This window comes from Callospermophilus lateralis, chromosome 1 (assembly GCF_048772815.1).
Source record: "Callospermophilus lateralis isolate mCalLat2 chromosome 1, mCalLat2.hap1, whole genome shotgun sequence".
Taxonomy (NCBI): Eukaryota; Metazoa; Chordata; class Mammalia; order Rodentia; family Sciuridae; genus Callospermophilus; species Callospermophilus lateralis.
Window position 1 is genome coordinate 127,452,600 of NC_135305.1, and position 25,041 is coordinate 127,477,640.

Consider the following 25,041-nt stretch of genomic DNA (forward strand, 5'->3'; position numbering starts at 1 on the left):
TGTTGTGCTGCTGTTCTTGGGGTGGACCTTGGCAATGACGCCCCACTAGTGGCCATCTGCAGACGCTGCCCCCAGGGGAGGCCTCACCAGGATGGGTGCAAGGGGTGTACAGAGAGGGTGGCACCAGGTGTCTGCTCCTGAGCGTTCCCGCCCACCAGCCGAGCGTTTCTCCTAAGGAACCATCCTGGCCGCATGTGAGGCAGGGCCCAGGTCTCCTCCGGAGTGTCATCAAATGCATCCCCCTCTGCAGGTAACCCCAAGTTTGCTTATTCAGTTCTTCACCTCTGAACACCTGTGTCCCTGCTCCCTCTCCCTGCTGAGGTCACAAGTGTCCCTGTGGTCTCACCCTCCTTCCTGGTCAGGAGGGCAAGTGGTCTCTGTCTGGACAAGGGAGGCACTAGGTGGCTGCCATCTGTTCTCAGGAGCTCTCTGGCCAGACAGACCCTTCCCAGACTGGGAGTGACAATTTGCTTCCGGGCGGCCCTCTGTCCCCCACAGTGTTTCTTGGAGTGGTGGCTTCCTGCTGTCCTGGCACCCTGCAGCCCTCCTTTGCCTCAGTCCTGCTCCACTGGAATGTCAGCCCTGGAGGGTCTCAGAATCAGCCAGGGCCAGCTCCTCACTTGGTCTCCGGCCCTTCCCGCCTGCATCCCCAGTGCTTGGTGAGGGCTCTGCCCCTTCCGGGAGCACAGTAGGACATCTGCCCAGGTGAGAGCATCCAAGAAACAGCCACACTCCCGCCATAGCTCAGAGCTCAGATGGCCCTGGGACCCACTGGGTGAGGACAAGTCCCCAGGGCAGCCACCACTCTGCCCCTCCTCAAAGCAAGTAGGGGTCAGACAGGCACAGCCAGAAACAGGTTTCAGGGCAGAAACGAGGAATTCATACGTGAAGGTAAGAGTCCTTCTGATTTTGAAACTGTCGACTGTTTCAACGCTAAAGTGCTGTCCAGGTCACCGGCAGGCCACACATGATGCTGGGGCCATCACACAGCAGGCTCTGACCAGCAGGCAAGCTCTAAAGTTCACAGAGGACTTTCCTGCCAACAGCCCATGGGGCTGGAACACTACCTTCACCGAGAACTCGTGTTCCCAGGGGTTTGCCTGGGCCACTGCACAGCACTGACCCAAGAGCAGGCCACCCACCGCGGCAACCACAGGATGATCTCAGGTCCCCAGGAGCAGTTTCTGATCCACAGTGAGGCATCTATGCTAATGCACATTTGAAAGACGGGGCCAAGCACATGGTTTCAAGGATACTATTGCTTCAGACTTTGTCCTGATGTTAAAGAACACGCTGATTTAGGGGTATAACCTAAAACTCAACCACACAGCACAGCCATGATTCATGATCCTTTTTCCTTTTGTGGGTGTCGGTCTGCTCCCTTCAAGTAAGGAAGAGGAGGATGAAAAGGAAAAGGAGTAGGGAAGACAATGGAAAGGGGGAGGGGAAGGAAGAAGATGCCAGGAAGGAGGGGGAGGGGCCAGAGGGAGAGGCCCAGGGAGGGCAGCCACAGCCTTCCCTAGGAGAAGGCTCCAGGCGCCCCTCACCAGGCTGCTGGGGGAGCAGTGCAAACGGCACTAAGGCCCCACCCCTCTGCCCAGGGAGGGGCTCCACTCAGGCTCCTAGTGACTGAGGTGACTCAGTGGTCCCCAGCTGTGCTGGGCTCTAGAAGGAGGCAGTCATGTCCCCTGGGAGGCCAGAAACTCCTGACAGAACGTGGCGGCCTGCATGTGAACGTGCCCCTCCCCAGGTCCTCGGTGTCCCAGGGAAGACGGGATCCAGACTGACGTGAAATCTCCCAACTTAAAATGCCTGTGGGCATTTCAGTCTTTAAAGTACCTGGAAAGCCCCCCAGGCCTCCCCGGCCCCCAACTGCCTTAGGAAGTCAAGCAGCCTCCCAGCATGGGTCGTGAGGAGAGGCGAGTCCGGCCAGCAGCCACCCCACCGACACCCCTTCCTCCAAGCCGCTGGCCCGCTGGTCGGCCGAGGTTGGTGTGCTGTGGGTCAGGAACAGCAAGGCTCTTGGAGAGAGAAGCCCCAAGAAGATGCCCTCCTTAGGAACAGTCGCCCCCAGGGCTCAGATGGACCGAGCCATCCCGGCCTCTGCCGGGAAAAGACTGACTTGTGCTCATTGTTTTCCTCACCATCCAGGCTGCTAGCATGACCTCGCGGTGGCTTCTGACAGGCAGGGTTACAGGGCCAGGGCCAGATGTGCCTCTTGAAAAGCACACCCAATCTGCCAGGGGGGAGGGGCTGAGGGTGCAGCAGCTGCAGGAGGCCAGTAGGGGGTCTGGGCAGCAGGTGAGGGGCAGGGTTATGCTCAGCTAGGCCCAGGCCTGGGGACCAGGGCGGGCTGCAGGGGCACTTTGGAGGTGGCAGGGCCACCATGGTGAAAGATGAACCTTCAACAGCCAGTGTCCTCTGAGCTGGGGGCAGGCTGAGCTGCCTTGGCCAGCTGCCGCCTGCAGCATCCTGAGCCCCTGTTAATTCTCTCTCCTGTCACTGCCAGGTGTTTTAGGAGACCCCGCCCAGGCTGGCTCTGCTCCAGGCTGAGAATGTGCCATCAAGTAAGAAGGTCCTTGTCCTCTCTCCCCTGTCCCTGTCCTACCAGCCCTGATGCGTAGTAGAGGAAACACCACCCTGGGCCTCGTCCCCCAGGGGAAGGACAAAGCACCACAGATGTGCATCTGACCTGCTCATGTAGCTCCAGAGTAGAAAGTGCAGCTTCAGAAAGCCCCAGGACCAGAGGGGGTGATGGCAGAAGGAACCTGCCCACCTGCAATGGCGTCACCTGCTCTGAGCAGCACAGTGACTGAAGTCTGGAAGTGGCTTTTGAGGACTCCTCATTTGCCTTCTGTGAAGACAAAACACTATGCTCTGCCTCCTGCCAAAGACGTCCACACCTGAACCCCAGAACCTATGAATGTCCCTTTACCTGCAAAGCATGGTGGGGGTGGGGTGGGTCTAGTGAAATTAAACTAAGGATCCTGAGACAACAGGCAGGAGGGCAGGACCAGAGGACCAGGAGTCAGCAAAGCAGAGGTTGGGGGAGGGAGAGAGAGAGGCTGATGGGTAGAGGGAGATAGGTGGAGGAATGAATGGAGATGGGGGGTTGGATGACAGGGTGGACAGATGGTTGGATGGGAAGATGGATGGATGGGGAGAATGGATGGATGAGAGGATGGATGGATGGGAGGATGGGAGGATGGGAGGATGGATGGAAGGATGGATAAATGGAAGGATGGGAAGATGGATGGATGGAAGGATGGGAAGATGGATGGATGGGAGGATGGGAGGATAGATGGATGGGAGGATGGGAGGATGGATGGATGAATGGAAGGATGAATGGATGGAAGGAAGGATGGATGGGAGGATGGGAGGATGGATGGATGGAAGGATAGATGGATGGGAGGATGGGAGGATGGATGGATGGATGGATGGAAGGATGGGAGGATGAATGGATGGAAGGATGAATGGATGGGAGGATGGGAGGATGGATAGATGGATGGGAGGATGGAGGATGGGAGGATCGATGGAAGGATAGGTGGATGGGAGGATGGGTGGATGGGATGGGTAAGTAGATCGATGGGCTGTGGATTTTTGATGGACTGATTTGAAGACATGAGAGGACAGGAACACCTTCAGAAGCCAGAAGGCAAGGAAACAGATTCTCTTCTGAGCCTCCAAAGGGAATGCAGCCCTGAATCATCTGGGTTTTAGCCCAGTAAGACTGACTCTCTGCATCTGGCCTCTAGGATGACAAACACATGCTGGTTTAGCACTTCGTGTTTGGGATTGGTTACCGCAGTCATAAGAAACCAGTGCACTTTTTCTAGAGAGAACAGTCGATGCATTTGACAATATAAAAATTTTCAATTGCACGATGCGAAAGTAGTCAAAATAAAAAATCAGGGGGGCGGATTGCATCCAGCACAGAGCTGACATCTGCAATGTGCGGAGAGTCCTTGGAGTCAATAACAAACCTCCATCCAGAAAATCAACAGAAGTGCGCGACATAAAAGAAAAACGCAGATGGCCGAGGACCTAGGAGAAGCTGTCTAGCCGAGGCGCCAGTGGAGGGGTGAGAAAGACACCCCCACAGGTCTGCAGGGATGGGAACTGGCACTAACGAGCCCACTGGGGGTGCACCCACTGTCTCATCTCCCTGGGCAGCAGTCTTGCAGGGTCTCCTGAACTTTAAGATGTGGACACCCGAATAGCCAAGGCCTCCTGGGAGAGGGAGGTTGGAGGGTCTTCTGCATGGCAGCTCTCAGGCCTTGGCACAAGCCCCAGCAGCTCTGTGGCACAAATGGCATCGGGGGGAAGAGCAAAGCCCAGAAATAGAAAGTGTACTTAGTTTACAGTGGCAGTGGTACTCGGTGAGAGGGAGGGCGTCGTGCCAATGAGGGGCAAGGCAGGCTGACGTCCATACGGGAGAAGACAGATCCTGCCCCTTCATCCACAGCATGCAGGACACAACCAGACAGGGCCGTGGATCTCGGTAGGAAAGAGAACGATGAATGTTTCAGGCACCATGGAAGGCTGTTCGTGACCTTGGGCTAGGTGAGAGTCCCCAACCAGGACACAGAAAAGCACTACACAGAAGGGCTTGGCAGACTGGGCTGCATTAAAATTTAAACCTGCTGCTCATTAGTAGACACCATAAGAGCAAAAGGCCAGACCCAGTCCCAGAAGAAATCTGCCCTATGTATACCTGACAATTGACTCATCCAAAATGCCCACAGAACTCTGAAAACAAGGAAGGAACCACAGCAGACAATGTGGCAGAAAATGGGGGTAGGACAGGTTTTTTTTAGAAGAGTATTAGCATGTACAATAGCACAAAGAGAGGTCATCGTGACATGAAAAAAGAAAATGGCCATCAGAAAGAGGTGACAGTAGCTTCCAGAATGAGCACTCTGGAAAAGACTGGCAATTCCAACCTGGCAACCAGGAAGCTCACATGCCAAGAGGGGAGTTCCCATTTTGGAAAATTTGCTTGTTGGCATCTGTTTCTGGGGAAGGTATGCACACCCAGGACCTAGCCACTCTGATTCCGGGCTGACTCCAAACAGATGCACACCCATGGTCACCAGAGAGACCCTAGAAAGTTGGCTGCTCTTGTAACAGCCAGAGAAAAAAGTGTAGGCATTTAACCAGACAGTTCTGTTCCTCAGAAGTTATGCTAAATAGGGTAGAGTGTGGTGGCACACGCTCTAATTCCGGTGACCGGAGAGGCTGAGGTAGGAGGATTACAAGTTCAAGGCCAGACTAGGCCATTTAGGGAGACCCTGTCTCAAAATGAAGAATAAGAAACAAGGGCTGGGGATGATGAGCAAGAACGCAGGGGGTTCATTAGTGTGCTATGTGTAATAGCAAGAATAAAAAAGAAACCAGTTCTCAGCCATGGAATGCTGATAGAGGTGGACTAATATGCAGGCATGAAAATGGGTACAGAGTTTCCAGCTACTGGTCTGGAAATAATAAACCAAAAAGCCAGAGCTGACTTGTGAGAAACAGAAAGTCCAGTGGTCCCTTCTCAGGACAGGATCCAGCTGTACACGTATGACCAGGGTGTGAGGCGGGCAGCTGGAGTGGGGAACAGGTTGGAAAGTTCCCAGCAGGTGACGTGGAGTATGAAATTCCCAACCCCTTGACAGACGGCAGGGGAGAAGGAAGGCCCACCTGGCCAGCAGAGGGAGACTGCGTGGTGCCCCCAGGCACCCAACCAGAGGGCTCTCCTGCCATAAGAGAACAGAGGGAGGTGGGCACCTGAAGGTGTGCTTCTTTACACAGCCCAGTGGGAGCCTGGGCACCTTCAGGAAGACTGCGCACCCCACAGCACTCAGCCAGCGGGGAACGGGGAGGGGCCTTGTGCTCTGGGGATAGCATACTGGTTGTGGCTGCTCCTGGTCTGCCCACTCCCCAGGCAGCCCGTCCTGCAAGACCTCGCTAAAGCAAAACCTGGCTTTTTGCTGTCCCTTGTCCATCCCTTGGGCTTGGACAGATGAGCAGCCTTCTCGCAATGGCTGTGAAAGGTTGGTAAAGGTGGACCGTGACCCAGGTATGGAGATGAGCGGTCCACGGCTGTCGGTCAAGAAACGTTAAGCCAAGAGCCCAACACAGGACAGCACGGCCGGCAGAGCCCACGTACACAGCACCGCATGCACTTCCCAGGGAAGTGCCTGAAGGAGGCTCATCCAAACAAAATCAGCGTGCCGTAGGGACACAGCCACACGGATGTTTAGAGCAGCACAATTCATGATGGTCACATTATGGAACCAGCCCAGTTGCCTGTCAACTGATGGATGGATAAAGAAAACACAATGGAGCTTTACTCAGCCATAAAAAAAAAAAAAAGAATAAAATTACGGCTTTTTCAGGTAAACAGATGGAAATGGAGAATATCACGTGGCGTGAAATAAGCCAGACTCAGAAAGTCACGGGTTATATGCAGAAGCTGGAGCAGAATGGGCGGGGGGGCGGCGGGGAATCCATGGAAATAGAAGATCAGTGCAGCAGAGAAAGAGGACTGAGGGGGGAGGGACGGGAAGAGGCGGACGGGTGGGGTCAAACTGACCACAGCATGCCATGCACACGTATGAGGACACCACAGGGATCCCACCTCGTGCACACCCCTGTGCACTAATTTAAAACTGTAAATAAATTGAATGTCACCATCCATTCTCTCTGGATGGTGGGTTCCAGATGACCTTTAGCTGCATTTGCCATGAGTGTGTGTGCCCAGCTGGGTGCCGTGGGCCCTGGTGCACCAAAGAAGGACCGCAGTCAGAAAAGAAAGTTTCCATCAAAGCATCTCTTCCCATCTGCCACAGATCCTAGAAGAACAGCTCTCGCCTCAGGAGAGCAACCCACCTGCTCCCGTCCCCCCTCAGCTCTGGCTGGGAATACTACGATTCAGGAAGCAAAGGAAAGTGCTGGCGTTAATAGTCCAGGACTTTAACAACCAAATTATAAGTCAATGGGCAGAAGTGGGAGTTCAGATGGTGGGTGTGGCGTATGAGGGGCGCCATCTCGCGCTTACCATGGCAGTGATAGGCCAGGGCTCACCTGGGAATCTCGAGGGTGTGTTGGGCTGTCACAGCTGGGAGCCAGGGATACTGCTCAGCAGCCTGCTGTGCTCTGGCAGGACCCACAATAGAGCCCTGGGGTCCGTCAGTCTTACCAGAAAAACATGGAGCACAAGAGGGCAGAGCCGTTCCAGCAAGCAGTGGACAGCAGACCTACCTCAGAGGCCGCATCTGGATCCTGCCCCACACCTGGGCATGACGGGCACGTTGTCTGCTCCTGGCATACCAGGCATGGGGCTCTCGGCACCGCTAGAAGCCTCTGCACCCCTCTTCCCCTAGACTTACCCTCTCGGTGTCCCGGGAGAATGCATGCAGTTTGCTGACTTCAGTGACAAAGGACGCATAGGCACCAAAATAGGCCCTACAAGGAGGCCTATCTGCCCAGAGAGCAGTGTGTAAGGAAGTGTCCTGCCTCCTGCCCTGGGGGCACAGGAGGGGGGGCAGTGACCCAGCCACAGGACAAACCACATCCAGAACACAGGCCGGCTCAAAAACTTCCTGTCCCATTTGTCCTCAGAAGCCTGAAGGTGCAGGCGGTGGACAGGGCCCAGCATACTCAGTAGAGCAATGTGGTCCCACGTCCAGGGCCTCAGCGGGTCTGCCAGCAAGCCTGGGCCTGCAACGTGTCCACCTTCATCCCCAGGCCAGCCAGAGGCTCCATCTGGGTTGGGCTGGAGCTCTGTCCCTCAAGAGCTGGGGTTGCACCCCTCTGTGCAGGACAAGCAGGCCCCACAGCCCTGGGCTGAGACCTTGGGCCATATGCTGAGTGGTAGAGAGTTCTGCCCCTCTGCCCCCTCCTCCCCTCAGAAGAACGGGGAAAGGGGGACACCCAGCCACCCCATAACCCTCCATCCCCACAGGTCATCGGCCCCAGCAGCTCAAAGACACACCTCCAGAGGCCCTCAGAAGTGTGACCACAGCCTTTGGAGGAAAACCCCAGGCCCAGGGACACTGGGCTAAGCTTCAATCACTGTCCTCTACTGGGATGACAGAGACCCATCTGCCTCTCTTCAAGACAAGATTCCTTATTCAACACATTCTTTGTGCAAAACATCTAGAGTAACCTAAAGGGACCGGTCATCAAGGCAGGGACTGTGCTTCAGTCAACTCATCCTTTCTTCTCTGGTTTCCAAATTGGCACCTTCTCACTTCACAAGGACAAAAATGTCCAAGGCCACCAGCAACAGCCTCGAGGCCCCAGAGCCTATCACTCCTCCGCAGCGGGCAGAAGGCCATGGGCCCCCAGGCACCTGCTGCTAGGGAGCCTGAGGACCAGGTAAAGAAGATGCCCATGCCCTGCCAGAGCCTGGCCAGGCAGCGGTGCCTCTGGACAACCCCAGCTCCTGTGTCTGGAGGGTTCCATAGTGTCCCTGAGAGGAGAACATGTGTGTTCCCAAGGTGCAGCTCTGCTCCGCAGTCTGTAGGTTCTTCTCCAGCCACATGGGAACCCAGGCTCTAAGTCCACCAGAAGCCATCACTGGCCTCCCTTCCACCAGAACACAGCAGGCTATCAGGTTGAGCAGGCCCGAGTCTCTCTGCTTGCCTTTCTACCCCAGAGAGTTCACAGAGCACCTGCAGCCTACACCTGACCCCACATCCTCACTCCTGCCCCTCTGCCTTCTAGCTGTGCTGTGCTGGGATAGAATGCACACCTGGGCTTCCTGGACATGCTGTGCTGGGACAGGATCCACACCTAGGCTTTCTGGATGTGCTGTACTAGGGAAGGATGCACACTTGGGCTTCTTGGATGTACTGTACTGGGGCAGGATGCACACCCGGGCTGCCTGGACTTGCTGTACTAGGGCAGGATTTACACCTGGACTCCTGGACATGCTGTGCTATGACAGGATTCACATCTGGGCTTCCTGGATGTGCTCTGCTGGGGAAGGATGCACACCTGTGCTTCCTGGACTTGCCGTACTAGGACAGGATGTACACCTGGACTCCTGGACTTGCTGTGCTATTACAGGATTTACAACTGGGCTTCCTGAACATGCTGTACTAGGGCAGGATGCACACCTGGGCTTCCTGGATGTGTCTGCTGGGGCAGGATGCACACCTGGGAATCCTGGATGTGCTGTGCTATTGCAGGATGCACATGTGTGCATGGTCCCAGGAGAGGTTCTATGGTGTGCCTGGCTGCCAGAATTAATTTTCAATACCCCACCATGTGACTGGAGGGTCTCCACCTCTCTGCTCTTTGTCACTTGACTATAACATAACCAGAGTTCAAAATAAGGAGAGCAGAAAGGGGGATTGGGTCCACCTGTGAACAAACACCAACCTTCCAGAGCACTAGCATGCAGCCACCAAGAGGCCAGTGGTCATTCACTGAGACCAGCAGCTTAGCATTCCAAACACTGGGGACGATGGCAATGCCAAAAACATGGGAGGGCCATAACCCTCATGTTCCGCCCAACCCGGCTGCAGAACACCTGGGCTGGTTTGGAGTCATTCCCAGGTACAGAATGAGTGCCAGGTGTCTTTAGTACCCCACCCTGCCCAGGAGCCGCTGAGGGAACCACCAGAGAACACAGGGTAGGAAAGGCGGGCTGTGGCCTCACGAGCTCACCACCACCTCAGACTCCACAGCTCACCAGCCCAAAACTACAGAAGGAGTGCATATGAGTGTGCGCTGGGTGTGTGCCTGTGTATGTCCATGTGTGTTCTGGGTGTGTGAATTGGGATGTTCTTGACACTTGGCTGTGGCACAGCCCTGGTTCTGTGCCAGGCAGTCCATCTCTGACCCCTGGGGCTCCTCCACCTGCCTTCTCTCTCCTGCACTCCTCCAGACTCTTCACCAGCCCTCTGGGCAGGACTTGAACATCTACTGTCCTGCACTGGCCCCCTTCACAAGGACAGCTCCACACAGTGTCCCAGTGTCCTTCAGGGCAGCACAGATGAACACACCTGGTGTGGCTGGTCCTCACAGCTCCATGCTGGTTGCACAATGGCACTTCCTTGGGAGCAGCATTAGTGCCACATTTCAAACACACAGGAGGATCACAGGCATCTCGAGGGACAGAGGCCCTGGTACCTCCCACGCCTGTGCCCTTCTCACCCAGTGACGGAGGAAGCATAAAGGGAACTGAGGATATGAGGCAGGGCAAACTCATCTTGCAAACCTGAGGCTGGAGACGCTTGGGCTGAATTCGAGGAGAACCCAGATGAGCTCTGCACCTCGATCCCGTCCACTAAACACTGTACTGAGAGACACACCTGTCCCTGTCCTCCCAACAGGACGTTAGTCCTGACCATTGGCACGTGTGTGATCCCCATACACATCTCTGCACTCAGAGGCCCTCCAGCCCTCCCTGAACCTCCTGCTGCAGTTCAGTCACAAGAGCAGGGACTCTGTGCCAGCACCACGGTGTCCTCATACAGTCACCCTGATGGCAAAGCTCCTCAGCATGAACCAGAGAGAGGACAGAATGAGGGGCCGTTGGCAACTCACCAGCCTGTGCCTGAGGTGAACTGTGATGAGAGGAGACCCCGAGAGATTCTGGGAGACCATGGGTGGTGGAGACACCTCCAGGGAAATCAGGTAGCTGGCAGCGGACAGCAAGCAGGTCCTACAGTTGGCTGCCTCGGCAATCCTTGGAGACAAATGGGAAATGTTAGGGACGGCAACAGAAGGCAGCCCGCAGTCAGAGCTGGGCACCGGGCCTGCAGCCTCAGAGACGCAGACCCTGCTGGGCAGAATGCCACTGCCACCATTCAGGGCTGCTGCACTAGGGGGGGCCTACCACTCACCCTCTGAGCATGTGTGTGGACTCCGATCCTTCAGCACTGCTCTCTCTCTGGGGCAAGGCCAGAGCCAGGAAGGGCCTGCCTCAAAACACCAGGGGAGTGCGCAAGGACAGAAAGACCCAGACCACAGGATCCCAAGGCTGCATGGCCCTGGGCAGGTCACCCACCCTGCCTGAAACACCCTCTTCCCTGACTCTGAAGCAGCTTGCATGTGATCTGGCCGAGCTCTACTGCTCTGCCCTGGCACCCATGTTCCTCTTCCAGGAAAGGTTTCTCGGCTTTCCTCCCGGTGGCCCCTAACCTAAGAAGAGCCTGGAGATAGAACCTAGTGACACCAAATGGCTGATGGATCAAGCTGCCCCTGAAGCCAAATGTCTGTGGAGCTTTCAGCTCACAGGCTCAACAAATTCCCCTTTTGCTTAAAACATTTAATCTGGATTCACCGTCACTCACAACCGAATCTACAGAAGCTTGAGTGTCACTAACGGTACTGGTCTCACGGGATACCAAGTCTGAAACGATATTCAGGGCCTGGACCAGGCGAGAACGGCCAGTGCCTGGTGTGTAAGATTAAGGAGGTGCTCACATCCAGGTATGGGGAGTAGGCAGTGCAGTGACCCCTGGGTGCACCTCTTTAAGCTGCATGTCTGAGCTTCCTTGCCCCAGCTCTGCCCCACAGCAGGAGTTCCACAAGGATCTGCTGCAGGAATCTGAACTTGAGACAGCTGAACTAGAAGGGAAGATGGTCACCTGACTACCTTTGGACCCCATGAGTGTCCTGCATCAGCTCCCCAGGCACTGGCTGAGGATTCTGCAGGTCCCAAGGGCATTTGCCCATACAACTGTGTGCAGAGCAGAGGACAGGGCCTGGGAGTTCTGGGCCCCCTCTTCTCTCCCTCAGCTGGCTTTCCGCGTACCTAGATGAAAGCACTGTGTTTGGTGACCCTGCCGGACATGGTGGGTGAAGCCCCACATGCACCCTTGCCTGGCCCCAGGTCCTGCAAAAGTGTCCCCACTTGGGTCCCTGGGAAGTAGCCTCCAGGAAGCACAAGGGATGATTCCAGAACTGTGGACATGGAGCCCATGGCCTCTGTGTCCTGAGGAGGTGGCTCCAGGGACCTTCCTGAGACAGAGTCAGCAGCCAGGAGAGGCATCAATTTCCTGTGCCAGCAAATAACAACAGACAGGGTCCTCCGACAATTCCACATGAAGACATCACTGACCCCAGCCAACCCTCCACACGACCGCAAGATAAAACACACAGCAAAAGGAACAGAGGAAATGCTGGGCCACCAATTCCACCCCTCACCTTCCACGACAGCCCCAGGAACCCTCGCGGCTCGACGTTCCCCATCGGGGACCACAGACCAGGCCCTGCCCCGTGCCTTGCACAATGCTGGACACTGTGATTCCCAGACTCATGGCCCTCAGAATGGCCTTTGCCCTTGAGTGTTTTCACCCTTGGGAATGCACAGGGTGTGGCCCCACAGAGAGGAGCATCAGTGGATGTCAGAGGTGAATCAGGGCCAGGATAGAGCCTGATAGCTCAGAGCTGAGACAGTGCCCGCCTGTCCTGCGAGGCCAGGCCCCACCTGTGGGGCCCCGGGCACCATGCAGCTCCTTCCTGAAGAACTGCACCAGCTCCTCACAAACACCCAGGGGCAGCTCCTCTGGCCAGACAGGGCTCCCACGTGAGCAGCCACAGAGGCCACAAGACGAGCCCAGCCCCTGAGCTCAGGGCTTCCCACCAGCACGGCCTCATGCTCCTTTCCCGTGGCTCGTCACTGGTTGCCATCGCCCTGTGTCTGAGCCCCATCAGGGCTCCGTTCCTATCTGATTTGCTCCCCCATCACCTCAGCACACAGTGGGAGCTCAGCACACAGTGGGTGTTCAGCACACATCAGTGAATGAGGGAATGCAACCTCCCAAGGCAGACAAGGACATGAGCAGGTCTGCTGCCCTGTTCTGCAGACGTGCGAACAGGCTCAGAGGTCCTGAGTCACTTGTCCAAGGCCACACAGCCAGGCCCAGGTGAGGCTGACCGTCTTCCACCTGTGCTCCTGAGCACCTCACTGTCAGCCTGTCCCACAAGACTGCCAGGCCCCAGGCAGCAGCCACCAGGCGCTGGCACCCAGGCGCTCTGGCAAGATGGCACTCCTCGTGCAACAGCACAGGGGTGTTGCCCAGATTGGCCACCCAATAACAAGGACCGCCCTCTGCTGTGGACCCAAGACTCACTCTGTACTGGCCGGATGGATGTTGTTCAGGTAACAGTGCATGGAGTGGTAGAGAAGGCCCACAATGGTGGTCCAGGCTGGGGACAAGGCAGAGTCAGGGACGTGTCAGCATTCCAGGGCAAGCAGACAAGCACAAAGCCCACCCACCATACACACAGCCCCCCAGGCCCAGGGACCAGGGCAGCTCCTGGGGACAACAGAGGCAGGGTCCGCAAAGGCCAGCACACTGTGGCCATGCAACTGAGTGCTGGACCATGACAGTGACTCCCTACAGACGTGTGCTGAACTCCCGGGGGAGCCAGGCTACCAGGGATGCTGCAGGTCCTTCAGGGGCAGAGGGGTGTGTCCCTGGCCAGGCTCAGGTGGGGTGGCCCTAGCCATTGACATTTGGCTAACCAGGACTGAGCAGACTTGGGACATGAGAATCCCACTGGGATGGCCGGACTCACTGAGTGCAGATTCCCAGCTCCCCACTCCCAACATTCCAGTTCAGTCGGTGGCTGGGGTGAAGTTAGTGTTTGAGGGACACCTTGGAGTTTGTGCTCTGAGGGTGCCGGAACACACCCCTTGGGCACACCCCTTAGGCACACCCCTTGGGCACATGCTCTGAGCACACCCAGCCCCTCCCACAGGGCAATCAGGAGCTCTGGGCCAATCAGCAGCCCCCGGGGACTCTGGACCACCCTGGGGACCCTGGACCACCCTGGGGGCTGCCCAGAGGGCCCAGACGCTGCACCCACCTGGGCTGCAGAGAGCCTCTCGGGGAATCTGGATATAGCTCTGCCCCTGGGCAGGGAAGCGGTAGTGAGGGGCACCCAGCGTCCTGGGGAGGACCTTTGCCACGGAGAAGTCTGCAAGGGAGGGAAGAGGAGGCAGGAGCTGGGCACAGGCTTACGGCAGCAGGAAGGGCACTGGCCACCTGCCTTTCCCTTGGGAATGTCACTGCTCTTAGAACAGATGGCCTCAAAAATACAGGGCCCGAGGTTGTCGCTGCCCAGACTGAGGCTCCAGTCCAGGCAGGAGGGATCTTGTCCTGGGGTGACCTTACCCCCTGCAGCCCTTCCTCTGGGGCCTCAGTGAACCAGCAAGATGCAAGGCCCTGCTGCTAGGTGGCTGCCCTCTGCCAGCCCAGGGGTCCCACGGCTGGACCTGGCTAGACCTGGCTGGCACGGCACCTGCGGTGAGCTGGGGCATGCGCACCCTGTGAGGGCCACCTCCACCCTGGCTCTAAGCTTCAAGACACAGCAAAGGTGGGTTCACCTCAGCTCCTGGTAGGCGTGAGACTGAGCAGCAGAGCCCACAGGGAGCACCAGCCCCAGCACCCCCACCTCCACCTGCACACCCGCCTTGCCCCACTGGCCCCCAGTACCTGCCACGGAGGAAGAGCCCACGAGGGAGACCTGGGGCTCACTGGGGTGCAGGTTGGAAGACACGTGGCCCATGACCGTGTCGATGGTGTCGATCAGGCCCAGTGCCAGGATGCTGTCCTGCAAATAACACAGACCGAGGAAGCCCGAGAACCCCCAGGCTGCACGGGACAGGCAGGTCGAGGGCAGACATGTCCAGCCTAGTGGGCCCAGAGACCACACCTGTTACCCCCGATAATGGAGGCCGAGGGGGGAGGATGGCACATTCCAGGCAGCCTCACCACCTCAGCAAGACCCTGTCTCAGAAACACCAACCACACTGCCTCACCACAGCCGTGCAGAGGGAGAAGCCATGCAAGTACCCCCATCAGGCTGGACGGTAGCCATGGGCCCTCCCGTGCTCACAGAGAGGGACTCAGCATAGAGCGATCCCGTGCTGAGCATCGGCTCCTGGGTGCTGGGAGGCTGAGTGGCTCAGACCTCTGGTCCTGGCTCCACTCGGCACCCTCCAGGGGACACAGAAAATCCCAGTCCTGCCCCTTCCACTCCTTCCACTCTAGGGGCAGAGGCTGACATCCCAAGTCCTCTCTGGCATGAGGGCACCAGCAGTTATGGCCCACTGTTCATGGAGGCAGGTGGTCAGCACCCCAAATCATGTCTGGCCCCCTGAACTTGCTCTCCAAGAGCCTCAGTGCCCACTGAGTCCACAGAGCAGGGGAACCTTGTGGATACTGTCCCCAGGGAGGCAAGGCCATCCTGATCACACGCTTCTGCTGTCAGCTCAGGCATGTGCCCACTTGGTACGGCTGCCCATGCTCAGGCACAGGGCAAGGAGGGGGGTCTCGCTGCCCTGCCCTGCACTCCCCACCCTACCCGGCAGCCCTCTGCCCTCCCCTCCTCTGGGCTTTATGAGTTGCGCTAAGCTTGGTTTCTCACAAACACACGCTCCAGGAGACCCTAATGAGCTGGAAATGGAATGCTGAGGCCAATTTTAGACGTTTTCTCTCGGGCTCTTGGCCCGATTTCAATCAGCCGAGCACAGTTAGGCACGTGAGCATCCGGGTCCCTGGCTCACACTCTCGCGGGGAGAGATTCCTTTGCTCTCTCTCCAGTGCACGTTACAGCCTGGCTGAGTGCAGGACATTGCTGCCTATTCATAGGCTGCAGCAGATCCGCATATCTGGCAGTGTATTTTGCATTCCAAAAGAGTTAATTTAAATTGATACAGAAACTCGTCTGTCTGAGCCCTCCAGCTCCTCTCTGGATTCCCAGGGTGCGGTCTTGTACACAAAGTCCCCTTGAAATCACCAACCCTGCAGGGCTGCTGCTTTTAAAAAGAATCTGCTTCTAGGTAGGATTGCATCAGTCTTACATTCTTGACCTTTTCCCTCCCTTTGCCAATGTTAAACACAATCTCCATCCATTGGAAATTGTTCAAATAAAAAGCCCATGAAATTCAAGTCCTGGTGCAATCTCATTAATAAGGAGAGAATGAGATGTCACTCTGCCTCTCTGGAAAACGCTTCCAAATGTTTCTAATGACAAGGGTTCGGGAGAGGAGCACTTCACCCTGCTGGTGTGGCTGGGACCTGGGCCTCCTGCCTTCTCCACCCACCGGCAGCTGTGGAAGCCGTGTGTTGCACAGGCAGCAGCAGATGGGCAGAGACAGGGTCCCAGAGCCACCCTGGACTCCAAGTGCCCAAGGAGTGAATGTCGGCTGTGCTGAGCCTCTGAGAGGCAGGGCTGATCATTACTGCAGCGCAGCTTATCCTGTCCTGACTAGCACTATGCTGCAGAAGAAGGCACAGTATCTTGGAACACGTTCTTGACAGGATTGAGGAAAAGCAGGTGAAACCAGATACACACACTGTTTGTAGACTCTGCGTGCACACGTGTGTGTGGAAACTCAGGCTGCTAGGGCATCTGCAGACCGACACCCACGCCCTCTGCAATCTCATCATCTGCATTTTCCAACTTCTCCACGACTATTTGTGGCCTTATTCTTAAATAAGTGAAGTCCGTAGGTCTTTTGGAAGTAAAATAAAAATGACTCTCCTCCTTTGATGGGTGCAGAGAATGAGAGCTTTTCGTTTTGACACTTTTACCCTGAGGTGTGAGCTGTCGTGTGCCAGCTGCTCCCCCCAGTCCAGAGGTTTTTAAGCGCCAAACACAATTTGTATTACTATTCCAGAAGGGTGCCGTGGGAAAAAGCACACCAGGTAAGTGACCAGCAAGGGTCCACCCTCGTGGGGAAATCAGCCCCTTCCTTCTCTTAATGGAGGGCCGTGTACACAGCAGCCCTGGTGCCTCTGAGACTCCGCTCTGCCTCAGCAAGGTGTCCAGGCAAGGTGAGCCCGAGTGGCCTAGATGTGCATAGCTACACCGTCCCCCTGACCGACGTGAACTGGCCGTACTAGGAAGATCAAATGTTCTTGGCTCTTACCTCCGACACGTCAGTCCAACTGGGCAGTAGGAGCAGCTCGCCCACGGTATTCAGGAAGGTCTATAGGGGAACAAGAGGGGCACAGCTCAGCACAGACCCGTAGCCCCAGGTCAAGACCTGGGCTCCCCCATGTCCCCAGGGTGTCTCCATTGACCACTGGCGGGGTTTGCACACAGCCAGAGCTCATGTCACTGGAAAAGCGTCAGGCCCCTGGACCTGCTCAGGATCACGGCCCTGTAAAGTCAGCGGCCAGCATGTGGATGTCAGATTGGACACTGCTCAGTGTGGCAAGAGCCCCTATGCCCTCGGCAGATGCCGATTAAATTAATGAATTGATTAAAAATCAGGACCTGGGTTACGCTTTTCTTAAGGTGGGAAGCACAGCAGATGTTAAGCCGCTTGTGTTGACTGGAAATGACCTCTCCACGAAGCAGGAGGTACCTGGGGCTCCCTGGACATACCGCCTTAAAGACACATTTGGTCTGGCTCACCAGCGTTCCTAATTGATGAAATTAGTTTCTAACGTTTCCAAATTGAGAGACTTAAGTGAAAATACACGGCTTTCCTGCCTCCTTTGAAAAAAGCAGAAGTTTGGACCTCCTCAGCCAAGTCCCCTCTGAACCACAATCCACCAAAGCTGAGCAGAAAGGCCACTTAGATGGGCAGGTGCCCCCAGGTCTCCCAGTCCCCACCTCCCCCGCCACCTGGCACCTGTGTCACCTGCCTCCCAGTGTAGATGCCAGGATTAAATTTGGAGCCTGATCTAAGTGTCCCTGCTTTCCTCCAAACTATCATCTCCAAAAAAGCCACACTCTCCTCCTAATTAGGGGACACGGCATCAAAACCTCCAGTCTTATCCTCTCTATTGGATAAATATTCATTAAGACCCTGAGGTGCAAGCCTCCAGGGCTAGTGAGACACTGTGTGGCCTGTCCTCGCAGGCTGGGCCAGAGCTTGGCAGCCTGTCTCAGGGTCTGTGTAGGAAAGAGCTCAAGTTTCACAGGCCTCACAGCTCTGCTGGCCTTGGAGTGCAGGGACAGTGGTATAAGTGTATGTCAATAAAACTTTACTCAGATGTGGCCTGGGGAGCGCAGTGGGCTGACCCCTGAGTAGAGAAATACTAGAGAATACTAGAGAAATCCCTCTAATAGAAATACATGAACCACATTTGTCTTTTTAAAGTTTCTAGCAGCCACATTTTTAAAAGAAGAGCATGGGAATTCCCAGTTTGCCTTATGTAGCTCCGACTACACACAACGCCATCGTCTCCACACTCAATGCCCCCCAGGACTGCTCACCACATGCTGCCCGTGCTCTGTGGGAGGCCTGAGGTTGCTGCATGGCCTGCAGTTGCTGCACCCCTCGGCTTACAGGAACCACGGCTCAAATGTTCAATAGCACATGGCCCCGCTCCACACAGCACAGGAAGTGACCCCTTGCCATCCTGCATAATTGACAGGCAAGAAGCCAGGACCCTGCAAGACAGTGTGGTCACCAAGCACTTTTACCTGTCACCCAATCAGAGACTGGTGGCATTTGGGGTAAATCTGTGTGCTCTGTCTCCAGGGCATTGGAATTGGACACCTTGGCCCTGGTCCACATAGAGGTCTCCACCAGGCCCCTGGACTGCACAGTTAGCTGCACACTTTAAAATTCCAGGCAGGGGCTTGCTTCCCTTGAAAAACCTGAGGAGGGTTAGCGTCACGCTAAAGGTTGAAATCAGGTGCCTGCAGATGAGCTGGGTGAGACCAGCCACCCGCCCACTTCAATCGTCTGGTCCTTGAAGCCACTTGAGCTTCTCTGGCTTGTGAGGTTTAGCGGGGGCGAGGGAAGAAGCAGGCAGACAGGAAGTCTCCAAGCTTGAATTGGAAGTGCTTCTTAAGAGGACCTGCGCTGAATTCCCTGCTCTAAACGCACACCTGTTAAAGGCCATGGAGCTACGTGTCCATTGACGTCCTGCAGCCCCACACTGGGCTCAGCACAGAGTGCTCGCCTGCCTGGCCTGGCCCTCGTCCCTCTTCACTTCTGCCAGCCACCCAGCAGCTCCCCCCACCACTCTGAAGCCCTGCAGCAGCTCCCTGGCCCACGCGGCTCATAGAAATAACAGCTTGCACCTGCCACAGTCACCCATTTGCCTGCTGCCACCACAGTGCCTTGCAATTATCCACCAGCAGGTTGCAGGGCCAGGCCAGAAGGTTCGGGTCGGCGGGGGGGACCCTCAAACCAGCATCCCACAGACAGTTCTTGGGACTGGCCGTGTCCCGGACTGCAAGCCCCATGGAGGCAGGGCAAAGCCAGGCTCAGCCCTCAAGAATCTCAGGCTGGGCGGATGGAGCTGTCCACAGGTGCTTGCTAACTGGCCAGCCTGCTCGAGGGTAGGCAGTGGTGGCTCATTCAGAGTCCATTTCATGATTAGTGAACTCAACCAGCACAGCAGGCATTTAGCACATAAATGTCTAAGTGATGAATCCACCGCTGAGTTCCCCCTGCCCTAGACATCCCGAAACAAGCAGACCCCAGCTAAGTGTCTGCTGCACACCTCTGAGGACCCTTCATGGGAAACACTGCCACATGAGGACAGGGCAGGCTCATCAAGATGTTCATTAGGCACCAGCTGCATATAAGGCACCAGCTGTCAGAGTGACCTCTTGTAGCCCAGCTCAATCCATACAGGAGAAAGATTAGTACTTATGCAGTGCTTACTGTATACCAAGGTAAAAAGAGTAAGGATCTTGGTTTTCATGCTGTAAATGTTGCATTCACTGAGTAACTTTGGGAATTCCCAATTTGCAGACTGTGGCCTATGGCCTATGGCCCCCGGCTGAATCCCCAAAGACCCAGCTCCATCTTTCACCTGTTGCCAAGGAGGTGGCAAAGTTTAGACCAGGAGTTCAGACCCAAATGTCTCCGAAGGCCAGGTGGGCTCAGGACGGAGCAGGACGGTCCACTGGGGAATGAAACACAGGCCCCTGGAACTGTGTACAAGCAGCCAGAGCGGCACCCCATCTGCTCGCACATGGGAAGCCAGAAGTCCAGGCCTCATGTGAAAGCTCCTGGCCTCACTTTGCAGGCCGTGGTGTGGCTGCGCTCCAGCCCTGGGCCGCCCACATGAGCATCAGAGCACTCACCTCCGTGAGGTTCAGTGCTGTGTCCTCCGAGAGGGACTTGCTGGGCAAGCTGCAGGACACGTTGTGCAGGTAACTCAGCACGACTCCAGGTCTTTGGAAGTGTTTCCTCTCTTCTGTCAGGTTGGTTATGATGGGATGGTAGGCATCAGTGGGCGTCTGAAAGAAATTGGCAACATGAGCTCCTGCCGAGAATGGAGGCCTCGATGTTCGGGGCAAGCCCAGGGTTCCTGGTCCCACATGGCACCTCCCATATGCCAGGCCCTTTCGTGAACTGTGGCACGTGTGGGCATGTCCCCCTCACAGCTTCCTCCTGAATCAGGAGCCACTCGACAGATGGAGCTAAGCCCTGAGAGGGGAAGCTCCCGAGACCTGAACCCCAGGTGGGTGCTCAGAGTCGGCATGCTGTCAGGAACATGGAAGCTCAGGGAGTCGGTTAGTGACAGGTGGTGGCTCTAGAGGGACCATCATTACTGGCTGAGCTTCCTTCAGACAGCAAAGAAAAGTCAGAGGGAAGCTGAGCTCCACAGGGGGGGCGGCTCCCACTGCCCTGTAGGGGACCTTGGGGCCATTTGCTCTGAGAGAGACTAATTGAGAATCTCATTTAGTCACTCCTTTTAGGCACCTGCAGTAACTAGCAGCAGGAACCAGGGGTTGTCTTCCCCTCCGTCACCATGAGCACCAAGAAAGAGCACCAAAGTTGGCTTCCCTGTGTCAATGATCTCTTCCTAAACACTACACTGCCACCAAGGAAGAGCCCAGGTCATCTGTTGGAACTCATCCCTCCTGGCACCCGGCCCACACAGAAACACCCCCCAAGGAGCAAAGAGAGTGCACCTGCTCACCATGGTGTCTGCTGTGGGTGTCACGGAGAAGCCCGGGGCTGAGGTCGACAAGACATGCTTTCCTAGAAAAAGTAAGTGACGCTTAATAAGGACAAAGACTGCGCTCCTTTTCCCACTCCAGAGAAAGTCTGTCTTTATCCCCAAGTTTAGCAGCTTGAGATGCATCTGAGAGAGGCTGGGGGTGTTTCCGGTGGGAATGCGGCTGGGAAGGCAAAGGGCCAATGAGTTGCTAATCAGGTGGGGATCTGGGTCTCCCAGCCCATGCTGCCTCTGTTGGATTCTAAGTTGCTTTTGATCACCCTTCATGCCCGTCATCACGGGAAGAGATGATCTTAGGCAAGGCGTCACTGACTTCAAAGAAATAAAGAATGAAAAATAGGCTTCAACTGCGCCAAACGAGTTAGCGATAGACATGACTGAGTCTCAGGGCTGGGACAGAGTGCTTCATCCAAGGGACAAGTGAGCCAGGACCTCTGGAGGGGGAGACGGCTCCCAAGCTCTGTGCTCAAGGCCTTGCCATATGGAGGACCTTCCAGACTTGAGGGGCCAGGCTTTGTGGTCCTCCACCCCCCACTGACTTCCAACCCCAGCGCCTCCTGCTGGGGACAGAGCACTACACATTCAACTTCACTGCTGGAGCAGACCTCAAGGTGGCTTCGGTGACCTGAGTAAGCGGAGTCGTCACCCTTGCTGGCTGGCACAAGCCCTTGTATTTGGGTGGTGAACGAAGGTGTGATGCCCGTGGGAGACCCGGGCCCCAGAACCATACTGTTCTCCAAGCAAAATGACGCTCATTGCTCAGCTGCCAGGGAGCCACAGAGTGACCATGTCAAAGTCCCATGGATGGATGGAAAGTCTGGCGTGAGGAAGTAACTGCTCAAGCTAAAGCCGACTCATCAAGTGCCACTTTGAAGGGCAATTCAAATCAGTCTGGCAGAGCTGGGTGCAGAGGCAGGCAACACCTGCCACCCCGACTGCTCAGGTTCCAGGCAGGAGGATGGCCAGGGACACTGAGCTGCGCCCAGCCTAGCCCTGGCCCCATCCCCAGTTCTGAAAAGGGAAAACGAGAGTCTGCAGACCTGCCCACACCCATGAGAGGTGAGCACCCGAGGCAGAGGGGAAAGGGGCTCAGCCGTGTCCTCAGCCCAGCTCAGCCCCAGTGACCCGTATCCCGTGAGCACCTGGCGTGCCCTGGGATTCCACTGGAGGTAGACAGGAGCCTTCAGCTCACACGGCTCTGAACACAGCCTTCCGCTTCCTCTGCCCATCTCTAGAGGAGCTGCCGCCCACTCTGGTGGCCGGGGTGGGGACCTTCCAGGGTGACAACACTTTGCCTTTGTACGAATGAGAAAAGATCACCCCATCTGGACCAATCAGTCAGAAAACAGCACCTGCCCCAGCTAATGGGCTTGGAAGAAGCCATCTCGTCTGGACAGGCACTTGAAGAAAGGTCTTCTTCAGGCACTTGGAGAAAGGTCCTCTCCAGGACCTGTGGCCTGGCAGAGCCGCGGGAACACCCAGATCCTCATGCACAGAGTGCTGCCCCCAGCTCCTATGGCCTCAGTGCCCTCGGGCTGGGTTCCAGCTCAGCCCCAGTCTGGACTCATCTCCCCTCACCCAACTGAACTGGACGGCAACAGCATGTCAGTCCCCACAGAGGGCCTCCAGGGGAAGAAGGTGTCCTTCTTCCTACTCACACTCTACAGGACCAGATGGCCAGGTGGAACGGTACCCAGGGGGGGCTCCAGGCCTGGCTCAGGCAGGCACAGGGTCTGTGTTCTAGGAGGCCAGCTAACCCAGCAACTCTTCTGCACCCCCCAAGGATGGGACATCCTCTATTCCAAGTGCAGAGGACCAGAGGGGCCCAGCCCAGACATGACCGGTGCCCAGGGTTGCTGCCACAGCTAGGGGAACCAGGGACAGCAGAGGCTCTTCTCGAGGCCACCAGCAAATGGTCAGGAAGGCAGATGGCTTGAGGTCTTCCATGACACGGTGCTCTCACAGTGACAGCTGTCTGTGCACTGGGCAATGGGCAGAGACCAGTGCTGTTTTCCTCTGCTGGAAACTCCACTGGGCCTCTCTGTGCAAGTGAGCGAATGCCCCTTTCCTCTGAGGACACTGGAAGGCAGGACTGGGAGGCTGCCCTGGACACCCATCAGTGCTGCATGGCGTCCAATCCCTCTTGAGACCAGCACCCTGACTGTCCCTTGGGGCTCCCTTTTCCATGTGTGTTTTGGACAAGGCTGGCCGTGCTGCCATATCAAGAGTGGACAGTGTCCCAGTCAGCATTTCCTGCAGCCCCACCACAGTCCTGCTGACGGAAGGCATACACATCAACTCAGCCACTGAGAGTCAGGCCAGCCTGGCTGCAGGAGGGACAGGAGCAGACACCCCCTCTTCTGATGAGGTTGCTGGAGGGATATGTGCCCATGTGGTGACCGCTGCCTCTTGGCAGGTCATTCTGAGTGGAAATAAGCAGCATGTTGCTTGTAGGCACCACGAGGTGAAATCGTGACCAACAGGGAGAGACAATTCTAGCACAAGCTGAGTGCTAACATCAAGGCCCTGCCACATGGGCGTCCAGCTAGTGGCTTTGCACACCCTGCCCTGCTACATCACGTGGCACTGGGGGGGTGGCATTCTCCTCCCCCACTGTGCAGGTAGGAAGCTGTGACCTGCATGATTAAGACTGGTGGCTAAGGCTGGCAGCGGGCAGGGGAGACTCTGTTAAGGGCCAGGAGCTCCCTTTAGGGGGACACAGATATCTGGACACTCCACAGAGATGGTGGCTGCACACATCACACTCTTACCAAATGCCACTAAATTGTCCACATTTACATGGTTAGCTGACGCTATGTAAATGTCACCTCAGTTTTTAAAAAGTGACTTCCCAATGTCCCATGGCTCACCAAGGCAGAGGGGAGAGTTGAGCCCAGGTATACAGGCCACTGTGCTGAATGACCACTGTGTGCCAAGCAGGAAGAGGGCATTTGGGGGACTCCAGGGCCCATCAGGGAATGTGGCACGTGGGAGGTGGTTCTTGGGCAAATACACTGATGGGCCTGGAATATATTTGCTCTCCAAAGCCTCTCACAGCCATCCTCTCACGCACCCTGTGACCCAGGAGAACACAGCCTCAGTGTGCCTCTGGTAAATTGTTAACCGCTTTATCTTAGAGAACAAGTGCTTTAGAAAGCACTGGGTTGGAACAGTTCACTGGGACGCACCTCACACCTGCAGAGGAGACTGGGAGGGAGGAGGGCTGGGGAGGGGAGGAGGGCTGGGGAGGGAGGAGGGCTGGGGAGGGGAGGAGGGCTGGGGAGGGGGGGAGGGCTGAGGAGGGAGGAGGGCTGGGGAGGGGAGGAGGGCTGGGGAGGGGAGGAGGGCTGGGAGGGAGGAGGGCTGGGGAGGGGAGGAGGGCTGGGGAGGGGGGGAGGGCTGAGGAGGAGGAGGGCTGGGGGAGGGGAGGAGGGCTGGGGAGGGGGGGAGGGCTGGGGAGGGGGGAGGGCTGAGGAGGGGAGGAGGGCTGAGGAGGGAGGACAGCTGAGGAAGAAGGAAGGCTGGGGACGGAGGAGGGGCTGAGGAGGGAGGAGATGAGGAGGGGAGGAGGACTGGGGAGGGGAGGAGGGCTGGGGAGGGGAGGAGGGCTGAGGAGGGAGGACAGCTGAGGAAGAAGGAAGGCTGGGGACGGAGGAGGGCTGAGGAGGGAGGAGGGCTGGGGAGGGGAGGATGACTGGGGAGGGAGGAGATGAGGAGGGGAGGGGAGGAGGGCTGGGGAGGGGAGGAGGGCTGGGGAGGGGAGGAGGGCTGGGGAGGGAGGACAGCTGAGGAAGAAGGAAGGCTGGGGAGGGGAGGAGGGCCAGGGGTGCCTGGAGCACGCACCAGGCCTGCCCACACCATCGCGCTCACTGACCTATGGCAGCTGTGAAGTACATGGCCACCTCATCTGGGGTCAGGGCGCGTTCCCAGATGATGAACTCGTCGAAGGCCCCGTTCTCATAGCGCTTGGTCTGGTCCTGCTCAGACCCGATCACCAGGTTGGCGCTGGGCTCTCCGTAGGCGTGAGACACCCTTCCCACTTGGGTCAGAGGTGTTCAGTGTCCCGTTGATGTAGACCTTGAGGCCCTCCTTGAATTTCCACGTGAAGAGGACATGAGTCCAGTAGGGACCTGGAGAAGAGCCA

At 56.7% G+C, this 25,041-nt stretch overlaps 1 protein-coding gene across 1 annotated transcript in view; it reads right to left on the reverse strand.

The window, feature by feature from the left end:
• Positions 1–25,041, reverse strand: part of Adgrd1 (adhesion G protein-coupled receptor D1) — a 97,410-nt gene that overhangs the window by 47,306 nt on the left and 25,063 nt on the right. Inside the window, 9 exon segments of the mRNA XM_076866320.2 lie at positions 10,546–10,687; positions 13,080–13,155; positions 13,819–13,929; positions 14,448–14,565; positions 16,889–16,948; positions 20,017–20,172; positions 20,859–20,920; positions 24,772–24,928; positions 24,930–25,027. Coding sequence (XP_076722435.2) covers positions 10,546–10,687; positions 13,080–13,155; positions 13,819–13,929; positions 14,448–14,565; positions 16,889–16,948; positions 20,017–20,172; positions 20,859–20,920; positions 24,772–24,928; positions 24,930–25,027 — 980 coding nt within the window.